At 41.2% G+C, this 23,920-nt stretch overlaps 2 protein-coding genes across 5 annotated transcripts in view; one reads left to right on the forward strand and one right to left on the reverse strand.

Moving 5' to 3' along the window:
* Positions 1-976: 976 nt before the first annotated feature.
* Positions 977-7,911, reverse strand: LOC108541770 (uncharacterized). 2 transcript variants are annotated; one of them, XM_017891438.1, is made up of 2 exons: positions 6,320-7,911; positions 977-1,296 (listed from the first exon to the last, which is right to left on the reverse strand). In XM_017891438.1, exon 1 carries the CDS (start codon positions 7,889-7,891, stop codon positions 7,376-7,378), a length of 516 nt encoding a protein of 171 aa, XP_017746927.1. In that variant the 5' UTR covers positions 7,892-7,911; the 3' UTR covers positions 977-1,296; positions 6,320-7,375. The 2 variants fall into 2 exon arrangements, with proteins under 2 accessions (XP_017746927.1, XP_017746921.1); XM_017891432.1 differs by having other exon boundaries at positions 5,921-7,911.
* GSK3B (glycogen synthase kinase 3 beta) overlaps positions 7,532-23,920 on the forward strand; it is a 269,562-nt gene continuing 253,173 nt past the window's right edge. For all 3 annotated transcript variants that reach the window (XM_017891387.1, XM_017891398.1, XM_017891407.1), the window contains exon 1: positions 7,532-8,727. In XM_017891387.1, coding sequence (XP_017746876.1) covers positions 8,640-8,727 — 88 coding nt within the window. In that variant the 5' untranslated portion in view covers positions 7,532-8,639. The remainder of the gene's footprint in view (positions 8,728-23,920) is intronic.

The following is a 23,920-nucleotide window of genomic DNA, read 5'->3' on the forward strand; positions in this document are numbered from 1 at the left end:
GACTGATGAAGAGCTCCTACCAACAGTAGAATGTCAGCTTTGCCATTTTGTTTACTCTTTAAACATTAGTAAAATCTGTTATCTACATTTTATTTGTAAAAGTCATTTTCAGTAATCTATGGAGATCAATTTAGTTAAAAACCAAAAAACATAATCTGGAAATCCACTTAATTAAGTACAAGTAAAGTGCTGTACATTGCTAAAAATTTTAAAAAGCAGGAGGGCACCTAGAATTCACAACCCCTTTGAGGCTGTGGATTCATCCCCTTCCCTTAGGACACTTGTACTGTGGATCGTGTAACACCTCTTCCTTCATTGTAGGGATGGAGGAGCGTGCCAGCATCTATGAATACCATTGGTAAGGTAATTTTTTTACTTTTTCTTTTCAGAGATGGAGTCTCACTCTGCCGTCCAGGCTGGAGTGCAGTGGCACAATCTCAGCTCACTGCAACCTCTGCCTCTCGGGTTCTAGCAATCCTCCTGCCTCAGCCTCCTGAATAGCAGGGACTACAGGTGTATGTCACCACGCCTGGTTAATTTTTTTGTATTTTAGAAGAGACAGGGTTTCACCATGTTACCCAAGCTGGTCTCGAACTCTGGAGCTCAGGCAATCCACCTGCCTTGGCCTCCCAAAGTGCTAGGATTACAGGCGTTAGCCACCATGTCTTGCCTCAAATTCTTTTTACTTTTTTTTTTTTTTGAGATGGAGTCTCGCTCTGTCGCCTGGGCTGGAGTGCAGTGGCCGGTTCTCAGCTCACTGCAAGCTCCGCCTCCCGGGTTTATGCCATTCTCCTGCCTCAGCCTCCGAGTAGCTGGGACTACAGGCTCCCGCCACCTCGCCCGGCTAGTTTTTTTTTGTATTTTTTAGTAGAGACGGGGTTTCACCGTGTTAGCCAGGATGGTCTCGATCTCCTGACCTCGTGATCCGCCCGTCTCAGCCTCCTATAGTGCTGGGATTACAGGCTTGAGCCACCGCGCCCGGCCATTCCTTTTACTTTTAAGATAAAATAAATTTTAATAGTTCTAGCACCCCAAAAGATCATCCTATCTATCCTTTAGGTCCATGTACTACACTGTGGAGACCACTAGTTGAAATACACCTTGGAAACAATCTCTGGGACACTTCCCTTCCTCTGTTAGCTTCAAAGCTGCTCAGTGGACCTTATGGTATTACGTGTTTAGATGTCTCCTCCACTGTAAGAGAGCTCTTTCAAGGCTGGGGCAAAAGAGCAGTCATCTCTGGATGGCTTTTATTCATCTTCATACTCTTGTACTCCTTGGGCGTAACACAGTGTCCTACAGAGGTAACAGGAGATGGATAAATGCTCACTAAATAGACTTGAGTGAAGTTCAATTTGTTTCTTTTGGATGACTATTTAAGGAGAAATTCCTAGGGCTAGGGCACAAGAGGTAAGCTACAGGTTTGAAAACTACTTTCTAGCTGTATGAATTGATGCAAGTTACTTCTCTTGTTCCTCAGTCTTCTTATCAGTAAAATAGAGGTAATAACAATATTGTACTTACTATATAAGGAGTTCTGATATTATATGCCCCAAACACCAAGCACATATCTGGAATGAGTTAACTTTTATTATTGTTGTTATTATTTGATACGGAGTCTGGCTCTGTCGCCCAGGTTGGAGTGCAGTGGCGCGCAATATCGGTTCACTGCAAGCTCCGCCTCCCAGGTTCACACCATTCTCCTGCCTCAGCTTCCCAAGTAGCTGGGACTATAGGCACCCGCCACCACGCCCAGCTAATATTTTGTATTTTTGGTAGAGATGGGTTTTACCATGTTAGCCAGGATGGTCTTCATCTCCTGACCTCATTATCCACCCGCCTCGGCCTCCCAAAGTGCTGGGATTACAGGGGTGAACCACTGCGCTGGCCAACTTTTATTATTGACCAAAGAGCACAATTATTAAAATGGCTCTTCATAATGTTACCAAATTAAGCTCCTGCTGATGATTTCTAGTACAGTCAACAGGTCACTTTCTCATACTGACTTTGGTATAAACCGATTCCTTTACATAGTATATGAAGTGTCAGTCACAGTCAATCTCTTTTTGGCATTAAAGGCTGCCTACGAAGGGATAAATTTCTGCTGCTGCTGCTTCAGAGCTTTTAAGTGTCCTGATTTTCTAGTTCTTTTGCTCAGCCCCAAAACTGCCTCCTCAAATCCTTCTGAAAGTGCCCATTTAGTTGCTGCTACTTACTTTTCTGTTAGATTACTTTCCTGTGGAATATACATAAAAGTCATTGACAAAAGGTAAAAACAATTATTAGAAAGCATGAAGACAATAAAGATCCAAAATAAAGACGATTATTATAGAGCATAAAGACAATAAAGATCCAAAGCTAATATTTCTAGACACTTATGTGTGCACATACAAGCACAAACATGTATATAATTTCAGAGAAATGAGTTCAATTATATTACTATTTTTTCTTTTTTCTTTTTTTTAAAGAGACAGGGTCTTACTCTGTCACCCAGTCTGGCGTGCAGTGGTGTGCTCATAGGTCAATGTGACCTCTAACTACTGACCTCAAGTGATCCTCCCACCTTGGCCTCCCAAAACACTTGGATTATAGGTGTGAGCCACCATGCCAGGCCAGTACTACAGAAAGCCGAGTGATCTAGTATAAAGAGGCTGCACTCAAATAGACTCTGGTGTAAATCTCATCCCTACTCTGTCATCTATGAATCATGTGACCTAGAGCCATATACTTAGCTGAAGACTCGTATTTTTCTCTTCATTTATTAAAAATAGGGCTAACAATGCCTATCTTCTGGGGTTTTGAGGGACAACTGAACAGCTGCTCAATAAATGTAAGTTTATTTTCCCTTCCTGTTCATCTTTTTTTTGTTTGTTTGAGAAGGGGTCTCACTCTGTTGCCCAGGCTGGAGTGCAGTGGTGCGATCTCCACTCACTGCAACCTTCACCTCCCAGGTTCAAGTGATTTTCTTGCCTCAGCCTCCCAAGTAGCTGGGACTATAGGCGTGCACCACCATGCCCAGTTAATTTTTGTATTTTTAGTAGAGATAGGGTTTTACCATGTTGGCCAAGCTGGTCTTGAACTCTTGACCTCAAGTTATCTGCCCACCTTGGCCTCCCAAAGTGCTGGGATTATAGGAGTGAGCCACTGTGCCCAGTCCCTTCCTGTTACTCTTCACTTTGACCTTCATATTGGAGGGCTTTCCTAAGCCTCATTACTAAACAACTTTTCCATCTCATCGTATCTGATGGTAAGTATCTGCAGCAGAGGCCATATCTTATAACATTTTGAAGATCAGTACCCAGTAAGATTTAGTTGTTTTTTTTCTTCCTGAGACAGGGTCTCATTCCCATTGCCCAGCCTGGAGTGTAGTGGCACAATCTTGGCTCACTGTAACCTTGACTTCCTGGGCTCAGGTGATCCTCCCAACTCAGCCTCTTGAGTAGCTGGGACTACAGGCATGTGCCATCATACCTGGGTAACTGCTGGACTCAAGCAATTTGCCCACCTCAGCCCCCTAAATTCCTGGGATTATAGGCGTGAACCGCCAAGCCTGGCCCATTTAGTGTATGTTTCATTTAATATATATGTATGGCTGGGCACGGTGCCTCACGCCTGTAATCCTAGCACTTTGGGAGGATGAGGCCAGTGGATCATTTGAGACCAGGAATTCGAGACCAGCCTGGCCCACATGGTGAAATTCCGTGTCTACTAAAAATAAAAATATTAGCCACGTGTGGTGGTGCACACCTGTAATCCCAGCCACTCAGGAGGCTGAGGCACGAGAATCATTTGAACCTGGGAGGCGGAGGGTGCAGTGAGCTGAGATCACGCCACTGCACTCCAGCCTGGGTGACAGAGTGAGACTGTCTCTATCTATCTATCTGTCTGTCTGTCTATACTTTTTGAGACAGTCTCAATCTGCGCCCAGGACAGAGTAATTGAGGTCCTAGAAAGGGTTCTGTCTTGGACTTGTTTGGAAGAGTTCATGCTGGATTCATCTAAATAAACTGCATATCATATTCTATGCGCTACTTCATTATTATTATTTTCATAGAGATGGGGGTCTCACTATGTTGACCAGGCTGGTCTTGAACTCCTGCCCTCAAGTGATCCTCCTATGTTAGCCTCCCAAAGTGGTAGAATTACAGGCATGAGCCACTGTGTTCGGGTTCTACTATAGTTTCTTCTAGTTTCAGTTAAACATGCTGCTAAGTGATTTTAAGCAAGTCACTTAATCACTCTAATGCAGTGCCCTCATTTGTAAAAACAGAATGATGGTTTCTCTTCTTATTTTACTGGATTGTTGTGAGGATCAAATGATATAATGCATGTCAAAGTGCTTCATAATCTGCAAAGTGCTATACAAATGCTTGTTATTAGTATAGAATACATGAAGTCATTGAATTGTGCACTTTCATTCTTATCTATAATCTTGTAGAGCACTCACCAACATCTTCCCATTACACTACTTGCCTGTTCTGTAACCCCTAGCCTTCCTTCATTTATCTTTTTCTAATTTCTTGGTTTATTGTTGCTTTACTTTAGAATAACTGATCTCTACAAAGGACATTGTGATGAGCCTCAGAGGAAAACAGTTATACCAGTGGATGTGCTCACAACCAGGTATACACCATAGTACAAGGCATATGGTTTAGACTATAAGATAAAGCAAAGCAAAATGTATCAGGAGAGGTATGGAGTAGAGGCTACAAACAGGTAAGAACAGGAGATCTGAATCCTGGTTCTGCCTCTTTAACTTCATGGGCTTTGGGTAAGTTAGGAAACATTTCTGGGCCTCAGTTTTCTCATCTTAAAATTGGAGGTGATAATGGTATTTATTTCATATAATTTTTATACATTTAGCTGGGAAATTTTTTGTGAAGCATTTAAGAGCTCCACCTGGCATATTGTGAACACCTAATAAATATTAACTATTAGTTATTATAAACTGATAAATTGTTGGCAGCAAGCAGGAAAGAGACAGTTGGAAAGTTCAGAGAAACAACTACTGAATATTAGTTTCAATAGCTTTGTATTGTCTCATAAGCTTCTCCCTCCTCAAGTCCTCATTTTAGATTGAAATATACATTTTTTCCCCTATAAAATTTCCTCTTGGCCAGATTTTTAAAAATAGCATCAGCTGAAAATATTTGAAGGCAGCAACAGTAAAGCTGCTAATCATATCCTTAAGGAAGACTATTTCTATACCTATTACATACAAGAGAATAGCCACGTTTCCAAATTGTATAACCTAAACATTTGTTATTTATTTTCCAGCTGGTATAACGATGAGTAGGGACGGGAAGTATATAAGAGGTAGGCACGATTTAAAGTTTTGCCTCACAGCATTTTAGGGAACAGCGGCAAAGGTCTTTCATAATAAACAGCATGGAGAGGCACCACAGATGACAAGGTTGCCGAATTGAATTTGCTTTTAACATTCTTTACCCTCACCCATGGCATCCAGTGACCTTATGCTGTTTTCATTGCAAAGAACAAGAACCTCTACCGCTCTTATGCTGTAAAACCTATTCTCAGGTTTGTGATTACAAACTGCCTGTTGGCCTCATCGGCCAAGCGATGTTTTAGGTTGGTCTGCAGGGTTTGAAATATTGGTTATCAACATTTAAAAATACAGAGATTTCACACAAAAATCCAATTTTCGGGTTTCTTTTGGGAGGAAAAAAAATTGAACATCTGAGAACAGTAGACCCACATTCCTGAGGGCAACAATCTGCTAGAGCTGAGCAGCTGTTCCTTTTAGTTATGGCATGGATATTCCAATTTGCCATTTTCCCCATCATTCCGCATTGTCTTACACAAGGGCAGTCTCACTCATTTGCTTTACTTGTCTGGCCTCTGTAGCCATCTGAATCTGCAAAAACTATCTGGACATTTCCTGTCTTCCATCAAAGCTTACTTTGCTCTGTCCCAAGTCCTTCATCAGTGTTTCAAAGCAAGAGCAAGGTAATCTGATCAAATATAGGTCCTTTTACTTGTGCTTTCTGGAGACAGCATCTTAACTGAAAGAGATGACTGCAGGTAGAAATTACAGGAACCACTGGATTACAATCAGGATGGCAACTGTCTGTTCTTCTTTTTCTATCTTGACGTAGCCAAACCTCACTGTTCTAAAGCAGACCAAAGGAACTGGTTCTATCGTAGAACAATGGACGCTGGTCTTACATATGAAATCTACTCAAGCTGCACTTTTATAGATCACCCTAGTTCCAAAAGATCCAAAGCTACCACGGGCTCCTCTAACCCCCCATTTCCTCGGAGGCTTCAGGATATCCGGCCTGACGGCATTTCCCCTCACCTGCTTTCGGGCCCGTTTTGCGCTGGGCAGTTGCGCCCAAGGAGCGCGCGCATCCAGCATGAGCTCATTTCTCATGGGCGTTTCCAGAGGCCCGGCCGGGCCGCGCACACCAAGCGCAGCGGGCCTCTCTATCAATGGCCCCCGAGGCTGGGCGGGGCGCGGCCGCCCAAAGAAGCTTTGTTCCCATTTTAGCGTCTGAGAGCTTGCTGCCGGCTGGGAAGGCCCCCTTTGTCCGTCAGGCGCTTTCGGGGAAGAGGCCGACACCCGGCACACGCGATCCAGGGCAGAGGGGAGCCTTGGGCGCGCAGAATTGGCTGCGCCCCGCCGAGAGCCTCCTGTGGATGGGGAGGACCCCTCTGCTCGCTTGAGCGCTTACAGCCCAGCGCCCCCGACCGCAGCACTTTCCGATTTGCTGCGCCTAGGGCAGGCGGTCCCTATGTGCGGTTTCCACCGTAGTTGGAGGTAGCCGCAGGCGAGCCGTCGGGTCGTCAGCCACGACCCTAGTCGAGCATCTCCCAGCTCCTGGGACGGAGGCCGAAGGCCAATCACACTGCAGCTAGGTCTTGCGATTGGACGGCAGTGAGAGCCGATTGGCCACCACCGCGAGTTTCGGGCTCCACCCTCTCCCTTTTGCCCCAACTCCAGCGCCTAAGCTTCCGGCCAATGAGACGGCGCTTTATAGACGCCCTCCCTTCGCTTTCTTCTCCCCACCTTGGAGAGGGAGGGGAAATCCTGACTGGCCAAACTGTCCTCGGAAGCCCCCTTCCCTTCACCAATCACCGAGGGAGGTACGCTCCCAGCGGAGTTTTCCAGCCAATTACAAAGCGGCGGCGGCGCCCAGCCGTGCAGTTTCACCAGCGTCTTTGGGTTTCACCGTCTTCAACTCTTCAAGCTTTTTCGTGAGGGCCGGCGACTCTGATTGGCCACTGTTGCCATTGTCGAATGTCTCCTCCAGCCAGCCACCGAACGAGGCGAATTCACCCTTTCCGTTCGGCTACCTTCGGCATTTTCCGCTCTTTGGGCGTGGCTTCCCAGCGTCACTTTCTAATTGGTTTCTCAGGCCGATCGGCTTTTTCCGGGAGGAGCCGCAAACAAACGACGTCCGTGATTGGCTCCGTTCGGGCTTCGGCTACCAGCCGAAGCGGGCGAGCGTGGGGCTCGGGCGGCGATTCGCAGACGCCTGTTACGCGGTCGGCGGGGCGCTGGGCGGTGTAAGGCTGGGTGGGGGAGGAAGGAGGTGGAGGAAGAGTAGGAAGGGGGAGGGCGAGTGGGGAAGTGCAAGGCGGCTGCGCAGACAGCGCTCCTCACACAGAGCAGCCCCTGACCCGGGCGAATGCGGGCTTGTGCCGCCGCTGCCGCCGCCGCCCGGGCCGAGTGACAAAGGAAGGAAGGAAGGAAGGAAGCGAGGAGGAGCCGGCCCCGCAGCCGCTGACAGGGTTCTGGGCTGGGGGCAAAGCGCGGACACTTCCTGAGCGGGCACCGAACATAGGCGAGGGGCGGGAGGGCGGCCGAGCTGTTGCCGCGGACGGGGGAGGGGGCCCCGAGGGACGGAAGCGGTTGCCGGGTTCCCATGTCCCTGGCGTATGGGGAGCAGTCGAGGAGCCGCTGCCTGGGGTCTGAAGGGAGCTGCCTCCGCCACCGCCGCCGCCATGGCCGCTGGATCCAGCCGCCGCCTGCAGCTGCTCCTGGCGCAATGAGGAGAGGAGCCGCCGCCACCGCCCGCCTCTGACTGACCCGCGACTCCGCCGCCCTCCAGTTCGCCGGGCCCCCGCCGTCAGCCCGTCGGATCCCACGGCTGCCGGAGCTGCAGCGTTTCCCGTCGCATCTCCGAGCCACCCCCTCCCTCCCTCTCCCTCCTACCCAGTCCCCCTTTCTCTTCAAGCGTGAGACTCGTGATCCTTCCGCCGCTTCCCTTCTTCATTGACTCGGAAAAAAAATCCCCGAGGAAAATATAATATTCGAAGTACTCATTTTCAATCAAGTATTTGCCCCCGTTTCACGTGATACATATTTTTTTAGGATTTGCCCCCTCTTTTCTCTCCTCCCAGGAAAGGGAGGAGAAGGAGTTGCATTTTTTCCCCAGCCCTGAATCATCTATATGTTAAATATCCGTGCCGATCTGTCTTGAAGGAGAAACACATCGCTTGTTTTGTTTTTATAGTATACAAAAGGAGTGAAAAGCCAAGAGGACGAAGTCTTTTTCTTTTTCTTCTGTGGGAGAACTTAATGCTGCATTTATCATTAACCTAACACCCCAACATAAAGACAAAAGGAAGAAAAGGAGGAAGGAAGGAAAAGGTGATTCGCGAAGAGAGTGATCATGTCAGGGCGGCCCAGAACCACCTCCTTTGCGGAGAGCTGCAAGCCGGTGCAGCAGCCTTCAGCTTTTGGCAGCATGAAAGTTAGCAGTGAGTATTGATTTTATTTTACGCCCCTTTTCCACCTCGCCCTTAAAATGAGAAATCTCGGAATACCAGAATCTGAAAATATTAGACCTCCTAATATAACAAACAGGCAATGGAAAAGGGCAAAACCTGTCTTCAGTCAAGGATGAAGCAGCTCCCTCTTTACTCCTCCCATACCCCCTCCCCCGGTCTCATTAACCTTGAATTGAGATAATATGATTTTTATTTGGATGATTCGATTTGAAACTGCTTTCTTACACTTTTCTTGCTATTGGTAGTCAGTTTCATCAAGTGCTTGAGTGTTTCCACGTTAGTGATAACCGTGTTTACTTGCCCATCCTTTAGAATAAAGAGAAGGACAAGATTTGATTAATAAACCATTGTGCACTTTTGCAGAATGTATGTCGTTTGGAATGAGAGGGTATTTTAGGTCTCAGCGTTTATCATAGTTTGGTGTACTTAATAGAGACATTAAATGTCCCACCCTCCCAACATTTTTTTCTTGTCTGTATGACTGCACATAGTATTTGTTCTTAATCTGTGGATGAACTTGCTCAGTAACCATTCACATTTGGAGGCTGCCATTGATTTATCTCTTTAGAAGGGACTAGTGGGAGCCAATAAATACCCAGCAGCAGTAGCATCTCTGTATGCATTTGTGTTCAGTTGGATTAGTGGTTTGATGTGTTCTCTCTTAACCTTCCTGTTTTGGCATTACCAACCTGCCACCATATAATTTATATTTAATCAAAAGGTAACATGGAAGTATTAATAGGTCCAGGTTTTGATTGAGATTTGTTTTGTCATAGTGCCAAATACTAAGTTAAATGTTGTCACTGGCTCATTACATTTAAGTTCAATTTTGGAGTACTGTTGCACTCCTGTTAAATGTTCTGGGGATTCCTTAAAAGGACGATTTAAAACACTCTTGCGTTAGTTTCCATCACATTTAGATAACTGTGGATTTAGTTAGAAGAATGTGGATTTAGTCCTTTCCATTTTGGCTTTTGCAGATGGCTGTGGTCCTAGAAATAATAGGGATATTTGGGCTGTGTTCAGGGTTGTGGATAGACTACTCTTGTCCTGGGTTTGTGCTGAAAAGTATGCTTTTGAAGTGTTTAGTATATACTAAGTATCTAATGTTCCAGTGTATCTCTATTTATGGAGAAGTTCATGTAGTGTTTGATGACAGCTTGTTTAAACATACTTTCAGAATTTAACAAAAATATCTATGTTGTTTCCTTATTGTGGGAAAGAGGGTCATCATGAGGGCAAAGAAATTATTGTGTTGCCTCGAAGAACTGAGAGAACTAAAGAACTGAGATTTTAAGAACCGACACACAAAAAACATGTATGTTATGTGAAATTGATTATATTCTTAGGCAACATAAAATGATCACTTTTAGTTGAACTCAAGATTTCAGTTCGTGTTGGCTTTGGGAACTAGCCTGAAACAGGGTAGTCTAGGTAATAGCTGAATGGGAGATTATTTTTCAAAGTTAATGTTTTTTTTCCCGGTGGTTTGCAAGTAGAGAATGCCGGGGTAGGAAAAGAGGACAGCTGATTATGCATCTTTCAGGGAAGGGTCGTGCTTTCTAAGCGCTTCATGGAGTCATTTGAAAAATATTTTAAAATTCCGGAGTAATTTTCAGCTATGATGATACAAATCTTATAATAACTACTTAAGAGCCTCTTGTGGTACTGGAGTGTTTGTATGTTTTACATCTTGGTAATATAGTTTGAAAACCAGTCAATCAATTTCAGCTAATTGATTTATTAGCTTTATTTCAGAGATCTATAATGCTAGATTATAATGCTACATTTTGGGACTTTTCATTTTCTTTCCAGGATTTTCTTTGAAAATGACTTTTGAATTCTTGATAATGCAGATACTAAGGATGGAGTAACTCTTTAAAAATATATAGATGAAAATGTTTATTTTCCGATTACCGTATAGGTCAATTTAGAATTTAAAAGTTGGAGTTCAGTGTTAATTATGTGTTTTGACAGCTTTGACTTTAAAACATTTAAAAGAAAGGGGAGTCTTTAAGCATTTGTTAGGATGCTAGCATTCTAAGGAACCCCTGTTGAAAACAGAGACATAAGAAATTGTAGTCCTTGCTCTCAAAAGCTTATTTAGTTGTAGAGGGAGGCTATGGGAAAAAAAATTAAAACAATAGCATGATGACTGCAAGATTGTAAAATACAAATTGAATCATTTGTTCAGAGGGGCAAAGAGTAAAAGGGTGAGACTGATGGGTGGGAGAGGAAAGACTTCCTGCGGACAAGGTGTATTAAGACTGATATTAAAGGAGGTCGTAACTTGAACTGGTAGAAAAGCATGAAAGGTCTAGGTGGAAGGAGTGTACCAAGGCACAAAGATGATGAGTTTTGCATGAGAGGCAATAATCAAGTTGGCAAATCTGAGTTAAAGGGGCCTACGTAAGAACATGAGAACAAATGGAATTTGAGAAATAAGAGAAAGTTAGCTGATGGAGGGCAGAGGGGTTCTGTAAAAGTTTGATTGAGATTCAAAAGAGATCTGGATTTACTGTTGGCTGCTGAACAAGATGTAAGATGATTTTTGCAGTTGAATTAATGAATTATAGTAGAGAGATGCTAGAGCCTTTTTAGGGAGCTAGTAGGGTATGTTGTGAATCATGAGGGACTAAAGTAAAATGAAAATGGGGTGAAAGGAACAGGTTTGAGAGACAGTGTGAATGAAGAACTGGCAGAACTTCATACTGGACTGAAGTGGAATATTTGTGAAGGAGTCAAGAGTTAAAAATAAATTCTGATGTTACTGGCCTGGAAGACTTCACTGCTGAGTTATATTGTTAATTGTAATGGGAAAATTGAGAATGTGCTGAGGTGAGAGGGTAGGTGAGTTCACTTTCTTAAAATTTATTATACAATAAGTTCCCTTGAAATTCAGACAGCAGTTAGTTACTGGCAATGATATTTGACTTCCTAGTCTATTAATTGCACAGTTTCTGATTTTTCTACACCTAAAAATATTGAATTTATATTTGGGAGCAGTAAACTAAGGGCTTTTATTTAAATGCTTTTCATCAAATTCCTATTTTTTTTTTTAAATACAGCTTCAAAAGCCTCACACTTGAAACCTAGTTATAATAGTTTCATGATAGTTTATTTCAAAACAATGAAAACACTTTGTGGACTAAACTGTGACAGAAACATTTTAGATATTTTATGTAGCCATTAATCTTTGATATATGCTTAAAACTTATTTTTTATAAATGATTATTATTTTAAATGCAAGATTTATTTAGGAATAAAGTATTGAGAAGCCTTCACTTCGTGAAGACTCCAGAATAAATTAAAAGTTGATTTTATAACAAGTATTTTTTGCCCTTTTTGTTGAGTTTACGCATTAACCCCAAATTTAAATCAGTGTATTTGAAATACTACTTTTTACTTGCTGTAGTGAAACCAATGTTTCATTTTTGTTCACTTCCAAGTTTACATGTAATTAAATAAATGTTTATAAAGTTTTCCTTTAGAATCACATGATATTTTACTCAATAGGGAAAGTAAGTGACTGTGGCACTTTTGGTTAAAATATTAGTAATAAATCTTTTTGGTATACAGTTGGAGAAAATTTAGCTAGTTGTTTAGGTTTAATGCTTAAATATAAGATTTTGAAAGATGAAAATAAGTCTGTATCACTTAAGTTGTTTCTTCATATAAAACTTTTTTAAATCAAAATTTCTATTAGCAAAGAGAGATTAATAGTAGCTGCATATTATTCTGCAGTATTAGGTCATATGGTGATTAAAGCCAAATAATAGGTAGCAACTTAGAGTTTCCGTATTCCCCTGGGAAGTTTAATCTCTTTATGACATCTAAAAATTAGGTGGTTAGAGTTTAGCCCATTTCTTGATAATCCTGTGTTAATGTGGAAAAGAGTTCATGTGTGAGACTGAAAACCAGAACCTTATTTTCAGTCATTTCCCAACCTGACTTCCCCAGAGTTGTTAAAACATTTAAGATATTTAAGAATTATATGCTTTCTTGTTGCATGCACCTGTAGAATGCTAATTGTGAAGTGACAATAAGTCACAGGCAAAAGGAAAAACTTCAAGGGATCCCAGAGATTCACAAATCACCTTATGGCTTTATCGGGAACTGTATTTAGAAAATGAGGTGACATCTTCTCATTTCACTGGCAAAGTTCAGCTGAAAATCAGTACTTGCACCCTTTACTGTCTATCCCTTGTATTAGAATTGAGTTGCAGGTGTGAGATGATACTTTGGAGAAACAGCAAGGCTGGGAAAGTCAGAGATTTTGTTCCAGCAGGAGAGTCTAAAGAGTGGGAGAGCCCTATTTGTTTGTGCACTTTATGCATAGAGAAGGCTGTGAAACGTGCATATGTTGACCCTATTGTCACAGTTCCGTACTTTTAAATAAGACTGATGAGGTTGAGACAGGGATGGAGAGGACAGGATGTGAGATTGTGGTGCCTCTTGTGTTGCTCCACCCTATAATGGAGAATGGAGGGGCAGAATGCTTGCGTGGGTGAGACAGGAGTGTGTGTTGGTACTAACAGGACCAGCCGGGTTCCCCGGATATTGTTCTACTAAGAACATAATCACCATGATAAGTAAATTAATTTGTTGGAATGTTTATCATCATTTTCTAGCTGATTTTTTTTGGGGGGGTGGTGGTGGAAGGGGAGTTTTGCCCGATTTTAAGAATAAAAGTATTTTCATTGTTCAGAAGAAGAGCATTTTCATTAAAGCGGAGGTTGCACTCTTGGCTTTTTATCTTAAGTTATACAAATCATCCTTGGTTATACAAATCAAATTGCTTTTGAAATTTGTTGAGTGTAATGTATAAATGCATATTTATATAAAAACCTGTGTGAATAGAACAGCAAGGAAAAACTGAGGGTAGAGTTAAATAACAGTTTGTTTTCCCTGAAGTTTTCTACCTTTAAATTTATATAAAAAAGGAATATTTATTCCATTTTGCATTATTGAGTTTTCTAGTTTTTTTAATGAGCTAATAGTACATAATGGACATTTTTAGTAAATTATTCTAATACACTTGTGACTGTAATGCGTTTGATGTGGTATAAGATTTAGAAACACAATTTAGTTCGGCTGGGCATGGTGGCTTATGCCTATAATCCCAGCACTTTGGGAGGCCGAGGCGGGTGGATCACGAGGTCAGGAGATCGAGACCATCCTGGCCGACATGGTGAAACCCTATCTCTACTACAAATACAAAAATTAGGCGGGGGGGCATGGTGACGTGCGCCTGTAGTCCTAGCTACTCAGGAGGCTGAGGCAGGAGAATCGCTTGAACCCATGAGGTGGAGGTTGCAGTGAGCCGACATCGTGCCACTGCACTCCAGCCTGGGCCACAGAGCGAGATTCTGTCTCAAAAAAATACAAAAAAACACAATTTAGTCGATTTGGGTTCTTAGTTTATAATCCCCCTTCCCATTTTTGCTTATATTTTGGGAAGACAGGTCGACTTCCAAACAATGTGCAGGTTCCAATTTTGTACGTGATTAAATCTTACATTTTTTGTATTGAATAGTTTTCCTAGCATTTTTGGTTTGATCACTTGAAGTAATGATGTATTTGTCTTGAAACTAGTTTTGTCAAACCAACTTTTTATTTTCAGAGTACTGTGGTTAGTTAACAGCACAAAGCCAAGTCCTTAACGTGTTCCCTTAATAACGTGATCTGAGGTTAATTTCTTGATTCTTACTTCAAATCAATTTAGTAATAAAAAGTTCACATTTCTTGGTTTTTTTTTTTTTGAGATGGAGTCTCACACTGTTGCCCGGGCTGGAGTGCCATGGTACCATCTGGGCTCACTGCAACCTCTGCCTCCCAGGTTCAAGCAGTTTTCCTGCCTCAGCCTCCTAAGTAGTTGGGATTACAGGTGCCTGCCACCACATCTGGCTAATTTTTTGTATTTTTAGTAGAGACGGGTTTCACTATGTTGGCCAGGCTGGTCTCAAACTCCTGACCTTGTGATCTTCCCACCTTGGCCTCCCAAAGTACCAGGATTACAGGCGTGAGCCACCACATGTGGCCGAACTAAATTGTGTTTCTAATTTAGTTTCCCCAAAGAATAACAGCTATGCATCAATGTGGAATTGGGTTATTTGGAATCTCACCTCATTGGAATTGGCTGGTAGTTGACAGTAAACCAGGAGCTCTCCTGAGCAGCTAATATCTGCAGGCAAATGCAGTATAAACTTTGCTCATAGGTTAGTCTTCAGGCTTTTATTAATGGTTCTTTGTTATTATTTAACACATAGTTGTAATTCATTGAGTCGTCTGGTTTTTTTGAAATCACAAATCAGAGGGGAATGGATAGATACTGATTAAGCATTATGCTACTGAAAAGAATGGATGATTCAGGGAAACAAGCATATTGGGATTAATTAGTGTATGTAGCGTATGTAAGTTCATACAGATCCAGGGTAAATCACTCTGATAATTGTTCAAAACGTTCACCCAGAGAAATTTTTTTTTTTTGGAGACAGGGTCTCGCTGTGTTGCCTATGCCTAGCCTGGAGTGCAGTGGTGCAGGCTTGGCTCACTGCAGCCTCTGCCTCCTGGGCTTGGTGATCTTTTAACCTCAATCTCTGGAGTAGCTGGGACTATAGGCACGCGCCAATATGCCTGGCTAATTTTTGTAGTTTTTGTAGACAGGGGGTTTTGCCATCTTGCCCAGGCTGGTCTTGAACTCCTGGAATCAAGCAGTTCTGCCTCAGCCTCCCAAAATGCTGGGATTACAGTCATGAGCCACTGCACCCATCCGAGAATATTAATTCTGTTTTAAAGAGGCAGGAGGTAGAAAAATCTCTTCTGGAGACCTGGGCTTCTGCATAAGCTACATAAAACATCTCTAATTTGTTGATCACTGAAGTGATGAAGAGAACTGGGTTATCTCTGTCTAATTCACCATCTTCTAGCTGAATTTCAGCAATATGAATAAAGGTACTAAAGTCTTTAGTGTGCTAGCCCAAGGTATTGTTTCCAACTCTTTCTTCCATTGTCCATCTGCATTTATTAACTCAGCAGCAGAGTTTTACCTGATTTAAGATTTGTTGTCTTACTGTTTCTGTTTTTTTCCCCCCTCCTTGGTATATATGGAATTGCGACTTGGATTTTGGCTGGCTCATACCTTTTGTTTGTGGACTGCTTAGAAGGCACTGCATGGAGTCATTTAAGCTTTCTTATGAATTATGAATAGCTATTTAGAGAGGAACTTTACTAGATACATTTATGGCCTATGAGAATTGAAAAGCTGGGTATCTTAATTCTTGGGCTGAAGAAAAAGGGTGATAGTGGCAACGTAGTTTTTCTTTTGGAGGTCTGAGAAATTCTTAGGGGCTTAATTGGCTAATATAACTAGAAAGGTTGGGTGTTTTAGATTTTTTTCGAAGGAAAGGTATCTTCTTTAAGTGCAATGCTGTCTACTTCCTGTTACTTTATAAAATTAACCAATTTTACTTTTTTTTAACTTTATTTTATTTTATTTTATTTTTTGAAATGGAATATCACTCTGTTGCCCAGGCTGGAGTTCAGTGGCACAATCTTGGCTCACTGCAACCTCCACCTCCCTGGTTCAAGCAATTCCCCTGCCTCAGCCTCTGGATTAACTGGGATTACAGGCATATGCCACCATGGCCCGCTAATTTTTTTAGTATTTGTAGTAGAGACGGGGTTTCACCATGTTGGCCAGACTAGTTCCAAACTCCTGACCTCAGGCAATCTGCCGACCTCGGCCACGCAAAGTGTAGCAAAATCAGTTAATACTTTTAAATTGATTAACACTTTCTTCATGACTTGTTTTGAAGTTGTTGAGTTGAGTCAAGTAAATTTCTGATGCTAGATTTTGAGTATGTGGTGTGAGCACCTGAAGAGTTAGAGGTACTGGTATTATGTCTGACATCAGACTGATAGTATTTGCAGGGACATTTGCCCCAGTGGAATTGCAGGGTTTTCATATTCTACACATTACTTAAATTATGAAAGAAAGGGGGAAGCTTTGAGTTGGTAGAGTTTTAATAATAAGATATAATTACATGTATATGGAAGAGCAATGTACTGTATATCATATTTTCATAATATATGGCAATAATGGCAGTAATTATTGAGTGCAGTGTGCCGGATAATTGCATGTTTTATTTACCTATTTTGCTTTAAATTTTAAAAAATGTAATTTACTCACATGGTTCAAAATTTTAAAGATACTCAGTGAAGTCTTCCTTCTCTCTTGCTCTGCAACAACCGGTTCTCTTTCCTGGAGACCACTGGCATTACAATTTCTTATGTGTCCTTTCATAGGTATTCTGAATCTTTACAGATTACTGATTTCTATAGTAGACTTACATTTTGTGTATACATACATAAATTAACAATAGCTTTAGCAGAAGTGTTAGAATTAAAACAAATTTAAATCACTAACTCTAGAAAATTGCTATTTTTCGACCTATTAAGTTAGTAAATATTTATGTCTCTGAATGTAAGTTAGTTGGAGAATAAGTGCAACAATGACAGAGCTCCTCTCGTGGCAATTAGAGGTAAAATGTTAATAGTCCTAACCAATGAACAATTAATAGCACATTTAAAATAGATGTTTATTTCATGGTAAAGAAAAAGACAAAGGATGATTTTTTAACTTTCTATTTTTCTAACATCTCAGATGAGAAAACCTGTTCTCTTGAGAGATCAGAGGCGCAGAGTGCGTCAATGTCAATGAAGCCTGTGCCTTTTACCTCTTTAAGAGCGTATGGTTTCATTCTGCTCCTAAATCAAGCACCCCTTAGTTGTTGAATAAAAATTACTTTTATAAAAGAATATATTTATGATTTAAAGAAATCAAATAGTACAGAAGGGCTTATGATGGAAAGTAATCTGTCTTCCAGTCCTACTTCTTAGAAGCAACATTGGCTATGACAGCTGTTTCCTCTAGTAGTTTTTATCATATTTCTAATTATATACTTTTTATCTGTTTCTTAAAATTAATTTTATATTTTTTTGTCTTATAGTGGTAGACATCATTTATTGTCATGCCCATCTCCCTTTTGCTTTCATACTGATATAATTATACCACTATTTAAAAACTATTATTTATTTAAATTATTATTGCAAATTCTCAGTATGTAGACATGGAACAGTATTCTGTGTAGAAACAAGTAGTACACAGTGATCATGTTTCCTTATGAGAATAGTTTTATTGAGATATAATTCACATACCGTAACATTCATTTTTTCGGTTCACAGGTGTTCACAGACTTGTGTAACCATCCCAACCATCTAATTTTAGAGCACTTTCATCATTTCAGAAATAAAGCTTATACCCATTAGCAGTCATTTCCTATATTCCCCTTCCCCACAGCTCTAGGCAACCACTAGTCCACTCTCTGTCTTTATAGATTTGCCTGTTCTGGACATTTCATATAAATGGATTTATGTAATATGTGGCCATTTATGACTGTTTTGCTTAGCATAATGTCTTTCAGGGTTCTCCCATGTTATAGCATGTATTAGTACTTCATTCCTTTTTATTGCTGAATAACATTTCATTGTATGGAAATCCCACGATTTGTTTATTAGTTGATGGACATTTGGGTTGTTTTTGCTTTTTGACTAGTATGAATATGCTGCTGTGAACATTTGTGTGCAAGTTTTTGTGTGGACATAACGTATGTACCTAAGTAGTGGAATGGCTGGGTGATAATGGTAACTCTCTGTTTAACGTGTTAAGGAGCTATTAAGCTGTTTCAAAGTGGCAGTCACATTTTTTCCTTTGCTTTTAATCTTTTTAGACTTCATTGTTGCCATTTTCTTTCTTTTTTTTTTGTACTGATTGTAATAATTATAATCTCAATTCTTCCCCCCAAATGTACCCATTTATCAGACATTCTCTGAATTTCTACCTGCCTCCTGCCCCCTTTCTTTTCCTGGAGCCCTCGTCGAACTGCTGGGATCTGACCTGGTTGTTCTCCAGGCCCCGTTGTACAGCTGTCATCCTCTGATTTCTTTCATTGCTCTTCAGGGTTCGCTCTCCAGTTTCCTGGATCCCATGTCTTTGTATCATTGAATAGTTCTCATCCGAAAACTGTTTGATAAATATACCTGGAAAAGTTGTTCATTGTTTTTTTCCATATTTGTTCCAAAAGGTCAGTTAAGAAGCTATACACCTTTTGGGCAGATATCCTCACCCTTGCAGTATCTAGATACTGAGAAATAGATGCTCGAAGTTTACTTTGTATCATTTTATCAAGTGATTACCATGCCAATATGAGGCAAGTACAAAATCTGAAAATATTAATATTAAGTAATTGTTTAGACTAGAGCTTTTCAGAAGAAATATAAGCCAAAATGTGAATTATATATATAATTGTAAATTTTCTATGAATCACTTTGAAAAATAGACACAAGTGAAATTAATTTTAGTAATATATTTTATTTAACCTAGTGTATCCAAACTAATAATATATCAAGATGTAACCAATATAAAAATTATTGAGATATTTTACATTCTTTTTTTGGGTACTAGGTTTTTTATAACCTAGTGAGTGTTTTACACTTAAAGAACATACTAATTTGGGGTTCGGGCGTGGTGGCTCATGCCTGTAATCCCAGCACTTTGGGAGGCTGAGGCGGGTGGATAACAAGGTCAGGAGTTCAAGACCAGCCTGGCCAAGATGGTGAAACCCCATCTCTACTAAAAATACGAAAATTAGCTGGGCATGGTGGCGGACACCTGTAATCCCAGCTACTTGGGAGACTGAGACAGAGAATTGCTTGAACCTGGGAGGCAGAGGTTGCAGTGAGCTGAGATTGTGCCACTGCACTCCAGCCTGGGTGACACAGCGAGACTCTTTCTCAACAACAACAAAAAAGAACATACTAATTTGAGCTAGCCACATTTCAGGTGTTCATTAGCCGCATGTTGCTAGTAGTTACTGTATTGGACAGTGCAGGCTTAGAATTTTGTCCAGGAATTATATTATTTTTGTTATTCTTAAGTAATGGAAAAGGTGTGTGTGGTTTAAAAACATTTCATTGATTTGTGCCTTTGTTGTTAATCATGTTTTCAGCTTATTTTAAATTTTATATCACATTAAAAGAGGTTGAAGATTGTTATGTTTTTCAGAAAGGGGCTCGCTGTGGGGTGGGTAGTGATTCTTTCCACTCTTATTTAGTAAAACTGTTAAAATAGCTATTGAAATTTTTGCTGTTAAGATAATTAGATGTTGGCCCCGATGGAATTTTATCCATGCAAATATATTTTGTCCTATGTTATTTCCCCTTGCTGTTTCAAAGACCTGGCTGGCTTTCAGTCTCAAATACCACTTCAACTCCTATTCATGCTTACCACAAGGCATGAAATTCACTTGCATATGACTCCTTCGGCACTCTCTGTGGCCCTTCTAATGTTCTTCCTTATATTCTCGTTAACGTGTCTTGTTTCTCTGTAGGAGATCGTAAGTTCCAACATGACATAAAAATGTTTTATGCATCTTTGTATTTCCTGCAGTGTGGAGCACAGTCCTTTTTGTATTGAGACACTTAGTACATATTCTAGTTGAAGGCAGTTTGTCATGTGATATGGTGTCTAGTGGTATGCTCGTTTCCAGGTCACAACCAATTGCTGATGTTTCTAGAACATTTAAGTTTTGATGTAAGAAATTAAGTTAAATTTGTTTTTTGTTTGTTTGTTTTTTTGAGATGGAGTCTTGCTCTTGCCAGGCTGGAGTGCAGTGGCGTGATCTTGGCTCACTGCACCCTCCGCCTCCTGGATTCAAGCGATTCTCCTGCGTCAACCTCCCCAGTAGCTGGGACTACAGGCATGCACCACCACGCCCAGCTAGTTTTTGTATTTTTAGTAGAGACAAGGTTTCACCGTGTTGGCCAGGATGGTCTCCATCTCCTGACCTCGTGATCCGCCCGCCTCCCAAAGTGTTGGGATTACAGGTATAAGCCACTGTGCCCAGCCTGTTTTTTTTTTTTTCTTTATTTTTTTTTAATGTGAAGGAATGATAGTAGGGAAAGGAAAGAGACATAGAGACATAGAAATACAGACATTTCTGTTGCGCTGTGTGCTTAGCGCTGAGTGGCTCTGAAATCTTTGGATGGATGACTGAATGAAAGCAAGGACTTGGGTGCTAGGTTGCACTGGTTGGTAAGCACAGTACCTTTGAAACATTGAGCCTGTGAAGCTACTATGGTATCCCCTTCCATTCTTTTATTTGGAGTGGGTAAGGACTGAAGAGAGATTTGTAACAGTGAAACCTGACAATTCAGTTTCTTTCCTTACACCAAGTAGCTTACTCTGCAAAAGAATAAAGTAAACAGACGGTATTTAAATATGAAAAGTCCTTTCATCATGGATGTACTTAGGTGTGTAATTGTATTGTGGGGGAGGTATGAAACTGTAATTTTTTTTTTTTTTTTTTTTTTTGAGGCTAAGTCTCACTGTATTGCCCAGGCTGGAGAGCGGTGGTGCGATTTGGCTCACTGCAATCTCCTCCTGCGTTCAAGCGATTCTCATGCTTCAGCCTCCCGAGTAGCTGGGATTATAGGTGTCCACCACCATGCCTGGCTAATTTTTGTGTTTTTAGTAGAGGCAGGGTTTCACAATGCTGGCCAGGCTGGTTTCAAACTCCTGTCCTCAAATGATCCTGCCCTCCCAAGGTGCTGGGATTATAGGCATGAGCCACTGCGCCTGGCCGAAACTAATTTTTACAAGACCTCTTTTTGAGTCTTTAAGATGACGTTCGTTTGTTTGATGTATTAGTATGTCAATTCTAGAGCTTTCCCAGAGAGGGTGAGAAATATTAATAAACGATAGGGATTCTATTGCTAAATAATGCAACTTTTTTTTTTTTTTATTAGAGGAAAGAGTGTCGTCGTCTTCTTCCTTCTTCCTCCTTCTTCCCTCCCCCTCCTCCCACCTTTTTTGGAGACAGAATCTTGCTCTGTTGATCGGGTTGGAGTGCAGTGATGTGATCTTGGCTCACTGCAGCCTCAACCTCATGGGCTCAAGCAATCCTCCCACCTCAGCCTCCACAGTAGCTGGGTCCACAGGAGTGCGCCACCATGCCTGGCTCATTTTTGTATTTTTTGTAGAGACGAAATTTTGCTATATTGCCCAGGCTGGTCTTGACTTCCTGAGCTCAAACAATCCATCCATGTTGGTCTCCCACAGTGCTGGGATTACAGGTGTGCGCCACCTCGCCTGGCTATAATACAAATTCTTAAATAGTGGTAGAATATGACTTTCTATATTTGGTTTTGAAAAATAAATTGCTTTCCACATATCAGATGCATGGTATTTCTTTCTGTGATTAAATGTATGCATTGTGAGATGTTTGGCTGGTCTAGGGTACAAGTCTTAGACATGGAAGAAATTTCTCTGTAAGTAGCAAATACTTGTTATGCCCTTCTTGAACCAAGAGGATTTACTAAAGAACAAGGTATAATTCTATTTAAATTCAGTTGAACATCAGGAATAACTTTTACTGAGAGAGTTTGAGGCCGTTAAAAAATATGTTTATATAGGCTGGGTGCGGTGGCTCACTCCTGTAATCCCAGCACTTTGGAAGGCTGAGACGGGTGGATCACTTGAGATCAGGAGTTCGAGACTAGCCTGACCAACATGGTGAAACCCCATATTTACTAAAATTACAAAAATTAGCCAGGCATGGTGGCAGGCACCTATAATTCCAGCTACTAGGGAGGCTGAGGCAGGAGAATCGTTTGAACCTGGGAAGTGGAGGTTGCAGTGAGCTGATACCGCACCACTGCACTCCAGCCTGGGCAAGAGAGTGAGACTGTCTTAAAAAGAAAAAAATGTGTGTGTGTGTGTGCATGTGTGTGTAATTTCCTGTCAGATTGTAGATTAAAGAAGAGCTATGCTTTTTGAAAGGATAGAGGAGACGGGCCAGTTGCAGTGGCTCATGTCTGTAATCTCTCCAAGAGGGAGGCTGAGGCTGGCGGATCCCTGAGGTCAGGAGTTCGAGACCACCCTGGCCAACATGGTGAAACCCTGTCTCCACTAAAAATACAAAAATTAGCTGGGCATGGTGGTGCATGCCTGTAATCCCAGCTACACGGGAGGGTGAGTCAGGAGTATCACTTGAACCTGGGAGGCAGAGGTTGCAGTGAGCCGAGATCGTGCCACTTGCAACTCCAGCCTGGGCAACAGAGCAAGACTCGATCTCAGAAAAAAAAAAAAAAAAGATAGAGGAGAAGTTCTAGTGTGATATTTCTGCTCTACATTGGAGAAGGAGAACTTAGGAACAAAAGGTGTGTTTGTCGTATTTGTCATGACTTCCAAAATGGGAGCAGGTGGGCCAATTCCTGGGTCCTTAGAAAAGAAGACCCAGAGACAGGAGATTGTCTGCCTGCACTGTATGGGTTATGGTATCAATATAAGTTGTATAGCTTGTTGGCTTTCAGTATTAGGAGTAGGAAATTGTTTTAAAATGCATTTTACATTATATTTAATTAAAAACAACATTTTTTGTTGTTGTTGTTAATTTCTTACATATAGCTGAGAAAGCCTGTGTACTTTCTGAAGTCTGGGAAAGAGGTAAGAAATGCTGCTGTCGACCATAGGAGTTGGGGTGGGGGAAGAAGCTAATTAGAAAAAAGTTTGTGGTCATGATAGATTTTGAGTTTCTCTGGATGCTGTTGATGATGGTCTGAATTTTAGAATTCAGATTCAGCTACAATTTGAATGTGTAATGTGTGCGAAGCACTCTCATTCCATTTAACTTTCACAATGTTCTGTGACAATATTTGCTCCATTTAATGAGTGAAGCATCTGAGGTTAAGATACGTATATTTTTAATTGATTTATTCCGGGGCCTTACAGTTAGTAGGGAATAGGTTCCGGATGTTGATCCCAGGCCCTCCAGACTTGAAGTAAAGGAAGAAAATTTTTGAGTACTTACTATGTCATTGTACAATAGTAAGCAATTAATTTAAAATAAATGTTACTACGTATATTTAAGATATACAACATGATGTTAATGTGATACATATTATAATAAAATGGTTACTATAGTAAAACAAATTAACATCTCCATCTCACATAGTTACTGGTCCCCGTGCCCCAACCAAGAGCAACTGTAATCTATTTAACACTCAACAAAAGCCTGTACACAATACGCTATTTATTTTTATT

The sequence above is a fragment of the Rhinopithecus bieti genome, unplaced genomic scaffold, assembly GCF_001698545.2.
Source record: "Rhinopithecus bieti isolate Rb0 unplaced genomic scaffold, ASM169854v2 scaffold_759, whole genome shotgun sequence".
Taxonomy (NCBI): domain Eukaryota; kingdom Metazoa; phylum Chordata; class Mammalia; order Primates; family Cercopithecidae; genus Rhinopithecus; species Rhinopithecus bieti.

Excerpts from the sequence above, each read along its gene's own strand:
- LOC108541770 (XM_017891438.1), bottom strand. The coding sequence starts at position 7,891 with ATGGGAACCCGGCAACCGCTTCCGTCCCTCGGGGCCCCCTCCCCCGTC.